An 8,960-nucleotide genomic window follows, 5' to 3' on the forward strand; every position below is an offset into this window, starting at 1 on the left:
CAAACAAAAGCAGGATGTGATACAGCAGGACTCCACTTCCTCACAGAGCTCCATTGAGCTCAGCAGCAGTGCAGGGAGCGCCACCTATTGGCGAGAACCCACCACAGCTGCGGCAGGCTGGTAAAATTCCATTCCATTATTTGATAAGATCCGAGGAGCCTTGTGAGTGTTTTCGGGAATTCCAGTCATGTGTGGAAAAACAAAAGGCAGGGGGCCTGCGGTGTGTCGGCTGTCGACTGGTAGAAGAGGGTCTTTTTTTCTGTTTTGTCTGTTGCATATGTTCCCTGAAGGCTGAGCTGGACCCCACCCATCTCAACACACACACTGCAGAGGCAACACACACACACACACACTGCAGAGGCAACACACAGCTTGAGGTGTGAGACCCTCTTGTGACTGAAAGGTCACGGGTTCAATCCACTTAACTTCAACCTGAAAGGCAAAAAAAACAAACCTCTTCCTTTGCACGTAGGCGGCAGAAAAACTCTCAGAAGAAAAGTTCGACGGTGACGCTGCTCAAACGCCTCCTATAGAAGCTCAAATGTCCATTTGGGGTTTTAAGAGCTGCTGCTTGAAGACTTGAGAGCCAGAAGCCATTACAGGAGGAGACAGAGCATCAGTTTTCCCAGAGGGCCTCCACCGCTATCGGCCCCGGCTGCATGAATCCTGAAAGCAAATGTTTAATATATGTCTAAGAGGGTGATGTCATAGCGTCGGTTACATAATGACAGCCTGCTCGTCTGTATCACATGGAGGTATCTGTCTGGATGATGATATATCATTTGACAGGGGTGTACTTTCCTGGACTTAACTGGCTCTCTGGTTCGGTTTGTGTCTAGTTTCAGGAAACAAACTCGGCCAGGTTTTTCAGTGGAGTGTTTCCAAAGGGACGTTTGTACAGATTACAAACCGGATGTCTCATTGTCTGTGTTCACGACTCTTGGCACAACCATCAATAACATCCTGACAGATGTGCTTTCCCTTAAGGCGCTGTCCTGAAATTATTGAGGTGGCAGGTTTTTGTTTTGCCTTAACTCCGCAGATGTATTTGAAAAAATCTGACAAGTGAAGGTTTTAAAGCCCGAAATCAATTCATTTCGATTGAATTTGTTGATTTTTGGTGCGGAAACGAATCGAATCTGTGTAAATAGTTTGAGCCGACCTGACGGTGTTGACCTTGGACGAAGCTGAAATGTCTAGAATCCAGAAAGCTGTGGTAGATTATTCGCTGTGTCACATCATTCACTGTTATTTAACTTCTGCTAGAGACATGTGACAGGAGGTGATGGTGCAAATATGTGTTTTTAATAAGCTGTGTGACTTTATTGTCTTATAACCAATATATACCTGCAATCTTGTCTGTCCACTGTATTGGTCCTGATGCTCGATAACGTTTCTCGAAGTTACAAACTGTACAACAATTGAACTTTGATAAAAACAGAAATGTCATTTAAAAGGAGGTGTTTTCTGTGTGTCAGCTTCAGGTACATTCAGCTCCAGAGCTAGAAACCCATCCCGACCCCTTCATACTCACACTGAGTCTCTGATTCTCTGAGGCTGCAGCACCATCTAGAGGCCAAGGCGGGCAACGTCACTGCCTTTGACGGCATGACACAATTCAACATGGCCGCTCCCATGCGGACGTGTTTTTGTGTATTCCTGCTTGTGTGAAGAAGCAGAAGAACCATGAGAGAATTCAGGTAAACAATCATAGAAATGAATCAATTTCAATAGATTCAAACTGCATAATGGAGCAAATTGCATCTGTGGCAAAGGCCTGCACATTAAATTTAAGATTTTTACTGGTTCTTTTCTCAAAAGTTAAGCGTCTTTATCTTTTGCATTCAGGACCTTAACTATTTAATCTCTCCAGATGCCATGGATGCCAAAGAAATGGTTCACTGTGCGCTGCAGATCGAGAAAATGACCTCGGACAGAAGCTACGGGAACATCTGGACCCTCCTCGGTGACCTCGATAAATCGCAGGTCACGGCCGAGCAGCTGGAGGTGACGGACATCGTCAGGGTTCTCTATAGGCTGCTGAGAACCTGCTCGGACGACGGCGTGAGGAAGAAGGTCAAGAGCTTGTTGTCCAAGTGGAAAAGGCAATACAGCAAATGTAAAGGGGAGAGCCAGGAGGATGGAGGGGGGTCCAGGCAGGAGGAGGATCCCACCTGTGGTTCAGCACAGGCAGGTGATGGCGGAGGGAGTGTGAAGGTTGAGGCAGAGCAAGAAGCATCATCCACAGTGGAACAACACGACCTCCAGACTCCCACTTCCTCTGCATCCTCATCTGTGAGAGACAAATGTGCTCAGCTGCTCCTCGCCGCCCTGCACCCCGAGCCTCCTGATCAGGACGAGGCCTCACGGCTGGCCGGAGACATCGAGCGTCACGTCCACGAGCTCCACAAACACAGCGAGGTCAAATACAAAACCTGCGTGAGGAGCAAGGTAGCCAACCTGAGGAATCCTAAAAATGGCCACCTACGCCGGGGCCTCCTGAGCGGCTCCCTGACGCCCGAGGCCTTCGCCCGCATGTCGGCGAAGGAGATGGCGAGCGATGAGCTGCGGCAGCTCAGGGAGGAGTACTCGTCTCGGGGTGTGAGCGAGAGGCAGCTTCCTCAGGTGTTAGAGGGGACGCAGACGCAGAAGATTCGCTGCAAAAGGTGCGGGGGGTCGGACTGTAGTGTGACGCAGGTGTCCAGGGGTGCCCTGTTCCTGCCTGCGTGGGTGAGGCGTGGCGGCGCTGATGAGGATGCTATGACTTTTGTGACCTGCAGTGCGTGCGGGCAGCAGTGGTACCACAGCGGCTGGGTCTGTCTCTAAATCCAAGTCACGATGTTTGGATCCACGAAGGAGGCTACGTTTTCCTCTCCAGTTGTTTGTTAGTACGATTACGCAAATACTACTGAACTGATAAATCGTAATCTTGCTTAAAACAAGTATTTTCTCTTCCACACTGAAACACAAGTTGTGAAGCATCATGCAGCATATACAAGAAGTTTTTTAGGATTTCTTTGCGCGGCAGAAATAGGAAATGGTGAAAACCTTTAACTGGAGGCGTAAAAGCCAAGTCAGTGTTTATTGCAGCCGCAGATTGAAACCACAACTTTTCACGAGGCAGATCTCATCATCTTCTTCTTCTCGCTGAATCATTTCCTGTATCCTCCACTCGCTCTAATTGCCCGTCAGCGTGTCTCTCATTTACTTTTCCTGGCTTCCACATGTTTTTTTAAGAAAGAACCACTAACATTAACCTTTCTCCCTCGCTAATGCAAGCGTTTATTGATCTGTAGGAGAAAGAAAAGTATCCTGTTGCACTGATTTGTAAGCCACTCGGGCTGTGAATGCTGGGTAAATTCTTCCGCCGACAATATCCCATTCATTTGGAGCCAACTGGATTGTGCGGATGAGACATGTGACCTTAGAGAAGGAGCATGTGAGTCAGTAATCTGCCCCTCTGAGCCTCGGCCTCGGGGGTTGGATACCCGTGGTCCCGCTGTGTGTGGAGGCAGTCGACGTGGCGCTGAGACTCGCTGACACGTCAGCGTGACATCACGGCGAGGGGCCTGTGAGGCCGAGGGCCTGCAGTTTCAGAAAATGTCTCTTTTTTTTAATAGAAATAAAGCTTTCCTCAGTCAAAGAGGATGTTTTTCACTTTCTCCCACAACCTCACTTGGTTTTTAACCACACATGTCATAGTGAAAATCCCCCTCTCTCGTGATTAGTTGCATGTTTTCAGATATGGCCGCTGCAGCCCCCTCGTCACTGAGATACAGTAGGAATGTGTGTGTGTGTGTGTGTGTGTGTGGTATCTGCAGCGCTGTGGCGTTTCTCTGTGTTGTGTCTCCTCTCAGATCCTCCCTATCTTTCTTTTGGTTGTTGTGTTGTGTGAAGGATTTCACCCCTTCAGTCACAGCGGTGTGTCAGATCAACGCAGTGCTGCTGTCTCCACCCTCCTCCACCTCACACAGACAGAGAGAGATAACCTAGGTGTAGGTAAGAAGATGGAGTTGTTAATGACTCAGGTAGTTATTTTTAATATGGAATTTTCATGCAGTTTGACACATGGTGAGAGGTTTTAAATATAAACCATTTTGAGTTCTAAATCCTAAGAATTATCACTCACCAGTATGTTCCATAGACGTGAAATGTCACCCGCCCTCAACAATTGTGTTTAACAAAATTATTCTAAATGTAATGCACATTCACAGCACTTTAATTATTCACTTATGCTGCTGCTGGGACATTTAGGTTTGTAGCCCCTTGCCCAAGGACACTTAGGCGTGGGAACCAGGGACATGCACAGGTTTGGGTTTAAAGGCAGATGTAGTACTTTGTTACTCTTATCAAGCCAGTAAATAGTCTTTGTTCGCTTTATTTAGAAATCATAGTAAGCTGAGTAATTTCATTTTATCACTGTGCAGTCATCTGTGGACCCCTGGTATTTAGTGAGGGGCTCTTTGGAGGGTCCCCCCCCCCCAGGTTGAGAACCACTGCTTCAACCCACTGATCCTCATCTAGATTTAAATTAGATGTAAATGTTTGTTTTATGGATGTGCAGCAGAATAAAGGACAAAGCGTCTGCTTTCTTTTTTCTAAACGGATGACAGAAGTATGATACATTGCGGAGACATCCAGGAGAGCGCATGATGAGAGGAGGCGTGACACTCCCGGGTCATATGAGCGTCACCGGCGGCTGCGCGGGGCCACAGAGCAGCGGGGGCCACCACCTGAGCTCCGAGTCCCCGGCTGACAGCTGCACCCGGCCGGCATGGAAGAGGAGGCTCCACCGTGCTCACAGGTTGGTTCATTAAGAAGCTGAAACTTTAATCCTCAGTGGGGGGGAAATGCCTAGTGAGTGTGCAGCTGTTTCGCGCGCCCATTATCGGACAAGCAACTCGCCGCGTCGTGTCTTTACGCATTCCGTTATGCACAAACTTTGATACGCACAGGATCCACTGCTGGAGCATGTAAGTGACATCGCGTGCTACTTCTGTGCTGATAAACAATTAGATTCTGTATTTCCGCCATCATGCTCCCTCCTGCTCTTTCCTCCAACTTGACTTGTGATCAAAACATGATCTGCGCACCGGTTCGGCTGCTCGTCCGGAAATGGATCTCGAAAAAATGAATGATTTCTGCCACAAATATCACATCAACTCGGATCTGTGTCTTTATGTGGAAGTGATCAGTAAAATCCTGCTTCGAGTTGTCGTTCCCACGTGTTGTTGGAGTTATAAATCGAATCCATTGATAAGAAATGTGAAAACACTCAATCTGAGTCACCTGAAATCATCCCCTTCGTTTTGAACATAAAAAGTTATAGTATTTTTCAGTTTAGTGTAATCGTGTGTTGAGTTGTAAACTTTTTACAGTCTCCTCCTCCTCTGTTGAATGAAGCATATGACTCCAGAGTGTGTGTGTGTGTGTGTGTGTGTGTCCACTCATGCTTCAACACTGCTTCTTAGATTTTCTCTTGTAAATGTTAAAGTGACAGCACCACAGTCTGTGTTTCCCAGGACAAAGTGGACATTTGTCTAGATTCTAGTTTTAAATATATCCCCTTTAGTCCACAGCAGAGTTCAACTCCTCACTTAAACCTAACTTCTTCTAACAAGCTGCAGATTTGCTCAGTTTAGACCTAATTGGCTGCAGACTGCACCAAACCTCCTGTTGTGTAATGTACAGGTAGTTGAAGAGAGGAAGTGATGAAACGTGGGTTCACATATGGAGCTTTATGTGTAACGTTCTATACAACGTCTTTTTCCTACTAGCTGTATAGTTACCAGCTTAAAGTGAAATAAAAAAAACAATGTAAAGGCAATGATGGAGCTGCAGAATTCATGAAACTTCACAGTGCTTCTGCAGGACTTGATTGATAATTTATAGAATTGGTTGGGTGCTGGAATTCAAAATAGTAACGCAAACATTTTTACCTAGTACCCCTCAAAAAACTAAAGATAATTATTGTTTATTTTTTTCTCCGAACCCATTGTGACATCTTCAACTGGTGGTTTGGTTCAACCGATGGTTTACGAGCTAGAACCAGCATATATAATTTGATGTTATAGTATTTGTGCTTTAAAAATGACAGGAACCGTTAATTAATCAATTAATTGCTTGTTAATTGTCACAACAACCGATACACGCACTCGGCCAATCAAGAGTGAGTGTCAGCTGTCAATCATTACGTTTCACCCTGATTTTATGGCATCAAATAACTAATTAAAACCAAACTAATGAGTAAAGTGAACAAACAATTGACTTGAACCAACACCAGGGGGATAAGAACCACCTCAAAAGACTGAAAACATGAGAAAGATTTATTTGACTTTTTAGTTTGGTCCATGTCCCATCCACTAACATGGAGGTGGCAATTGAGACGCTTTTGCCTCACTTTTTGTCTCTGGCTGGTCCCAGTGTATCTCAGACTGATACCATGACAGCAAGTGATGGACGGGTGCTCCATCATATTATCTTAACTGTGGCGGAGGCGCTGATCCTGTTCTCCCCCCCCTTAAAGCTCCCCCCCCCCCCCCCATTTAAACCTGCTCCCTAAGATTCCCCACCTACTTCTCCCAGCTTTATTGTGGGACGGAGGTGGAAGGATCGCAGCGAGTCTCCGTGTGTGTCACAGGATTATATTCACACTTAAAATCCTCATCAGTCACTTTCTAGAAGCTGAGCCTGTGAGTGGGAGCGAACTTTAATACTTTCTCTCGTTCTTGTCACAGATTGTCTGACAGGATGAGCCACGTGCGGACATAACGGTGAGGAATCTTCCTTCTGGTGCTGATGACTCACGGGTCCTGTGATCAGTGTCCATGTGATGTGCTGTTCTCCACTGATCATTTCACGCACGACACGTTGCGCAGTGTAGGAAGTTCCTTTATTGCGTAGTGTAATTAGGGGGCAGTGGCTGTTTAATAGGATTAGCTTAGTCGACTGACTTTAGTCTGATCTCCAGTCCTCATGTGAGGAAACATGAAAGCTCTCAGTGCCACTGACCCACAGGAAGTGTGATGTTGATCAAGTCTGCGTATTAAATAGCTCTTACGTGTGTTTTCATTATAAACTAATCTGTCTGGTTTTCTTCTGATTATAACTTTATTCTGTAAAATGTCAAACAGCTTTATGTAATTTGTCATTGCTTGAAGTGATGTATTCATGGAGCTTGTTTAATTCTATCAAATATCCAAAACCCAAATATAGTCAGTGAATTATCATTGAATTAATTTGTTTAGTTAATTCTAATTATTGTTATTTGTATCTTAGTTAAATATCATATGGCAAAAGAAGCTTCAAATTGTAATTTATTAGGATTTGGAACCAGGCAATCGATTTTCGATTTTCTGATCAACTCTGTGGTTCATCTGTTGGTGTTGCAATGGCTTTATTCTGGTTATCTCCACCAGATGGCACTACAGTAAAGAGTTTTTATACCCCCCTTAGTGTAGCTTTCATACTATAGATTGTAAATAAAGATGGACGACATGACAGCTCTCCAAAGGTGAAGCCAAAGCGTCTGAAGCGCCCCCTGGTGGCTGGCTGCAGTGTGGTTAATAGATCCCGCCTCCTCCATGTTAGTGGATAGGAGATGGACCAGCTTGAATGTTCTAAATTGACGTTGTTGTTTTGCTCTTTGGTATTAAAAGTTTTCCTGCTCCTCAGGTGAAACCCCTTCCTTCATAGTTGGCGTCCTCAAACTTTCGTACAGACTAAAATTGGTCTGACTGCGACCATGACGTCCAAGTCAACTTTCCTGAAGGTGATCCTTCTGGGTGACGGCGGCGTCGGAAAGTCGTCCCTCATGAACCGCTACGTCACCAACAAGTTCGACTCGCACCTCTTCCACACCATCGGCGTGGAGTTCCTCAACAAGGAGCTGGAGGTGGACGGGCACAACATCACGCTGCAGATCTGGGACACGGCGGGTCAGGAGCGCTTCCGCAGCCTCCGCACGCCTTTCTACCGCGGCTCCGACTGCTGCCTGCTCACCTTCAGCATCGACGACCGACAGAGCTTCTGCAACCTGGCCAACTGGAAGAAGGAGTTCACTTACTACGCTGATGTCAAGGACCCTGACAACTTCCCCTTCGTGGTTCTGGGCAACAAACTGGACGTGCTCGAGCGCCAGGTGTCAGGGGAGGACGCAAGGCGGTGGTGCGGCGAGAATGGCGGACACCCGTACTTTGAGACAAGCGCCAAGGATGCTACAAACGTGGCGTCGGCCTTCGAGGAGGCGATACGTGGTATTCTGGCGTTGGACGACAGAGCTGATGACCTCATCCACACCAACACGGTGGACTTACAGAGAAAGACTCGCCCGAACCCCAGCTGCTGCTGAGCCGAGAGAAACGACCCAGCTCATGTGATGCTTGATGCAGTTTGTGGTTCGGCCAAAAGAGGAACTGGTGTTTGCTCAGCTGCTTCTGAACAGTCTGCGGTGTTCTTCTCACTTCAGCCTTTTTAAGACAGATTGGTACATTTCAAAGAACGGACGACATTCGGTGCCAATTTTCAGCATTTCCTTTTTACCATCAAGGGACCGAGAACCTTCGTGGACCAGCTCAAACTGTGGAGACGCGGTTATTACTTGATGAAAAGCAATAAAGAACAACAAATGCAATAAAAGCTCTAATATATCTTTGCAGATTTCATAGATTTATTTGTGGTTAGTAACAAACCTCAGTTACTAATGAATAATTGCTTGATATACCTCAGTAATAATCACTATGTATGTGTTGTACTTGCCACATTACACCAACCAGCTAGTAGCCAAAGAAGCTTCAGTAAAGTTGGGGTGAAAAAAGTGTTTTTTTTTGTTCATGCTGCAAATTAAGTTGAATCAAGTAAATCATGTTTTATAACAATTAATATTTTTCCTCCAGTATGACAGTAAATTACACTCTAGATTATAAATAGCTAATGCTGGCAAAAAATTACAATTACTACCA

The 8,960-nt window shown here is 45.9% G+C and overlaps 2 protein-coding genes across 7 annotated transcripts in view; both read left to right on the plus strand.

Moving 5' to 3' along the window:
• The window catches only part of LOC117775736 (ras-related protein Rab-9A-like), a 40,517-nt gene extending 31,864 nt beyond the window's left edge, over positions 1-8,653 (plus strand). The window contains exons 1-3 of one of the 4 annotated variants that reach the window (XM_034609130.1): positions 4,536-4,804; positions 6,738-6,773; positions 7,675-8,653. In XM_034609130.1, the coding sequence (XP_034465021.1) occupies positions 7,745-8,350 (606 nt within the window). In that variant the 5' untranslated portion in view covers positions 4,536-4,804; positions 6,738-6,773; positions 7,675-7,744 and the 3' untranslated portion in view covers positions 8,351-8,653. Of the gene's footprint in view, positions 1-4,535; positions 4,805-4,871; positions 4,974-6,732; positions 6,774-7,674 lie in introns of those variants that run through there. The other 3 variants (XM_034609140.1, XM_034609155.1, XM_034609150.1) reach the window with 3 other exon arrangements.
• LOC117775679 (transcription elongation factor A N-terminal and central domain-containing protein) lies at positions 1,429-2,995 on the plus strand. 3 transcript variants are annotated; one of them, XM_034609043.1, is made up of 3 exons: positions 1,429-1,700; positions 1,874-2,169; positions 2,203-2,995. In XM_034609043.1, exons 2-3 carry the CDS (start codon positions 1,879-1,881, stop codon positions 2,824-2,826), a joined length of 915 nt encoding a protein of 304 aa, XP_034464934.1. In that variant the 5' UTR covers positions 1,429-1,700; positions 1,874-1,878; the 3' UTR covers positions 2,827-2,995. The 3 variants fall into 3 exon arrangements, with proteins under 3 accessions (XP_034464934.1, XP_034464925.1, XP_034464919.1); XM_034609034.1 differs by having other exon boundaries at positions 1,849-2,995; XM_034609028.1 differs by having other exon boundaries at positions 1,430-1,700; positions 1,874-2,995.
• Positions 8,654-8,960: the final 307 nt, after the last annotated feature.

This window comes from Hippoglossus hippoglossus, chromosome 2 (genome assembly GCF_009819705.1).
Source record: "Hippoglossus hippoglossus isolate fHipHip1 chromosome 2, fHipHip1.pri, whole genome shotgun sequence".
Taxonomy (NCBI): Eukaryota; Metazoa; Chordata; class Actinopteri; order Pleuronectiformes; family Pleuronectidae; genus Hippoglossus; species Hippoglossus hippoglossus.

Coding starts and splice junctions, on each gene's coding strand:
- LOC117775679 (XM_034609034.1), top strand. CDS start 1,879: ATGGATGCCAAAGAAATGGTTCACTGTGCGCTGCAGATCGAGAAAATG.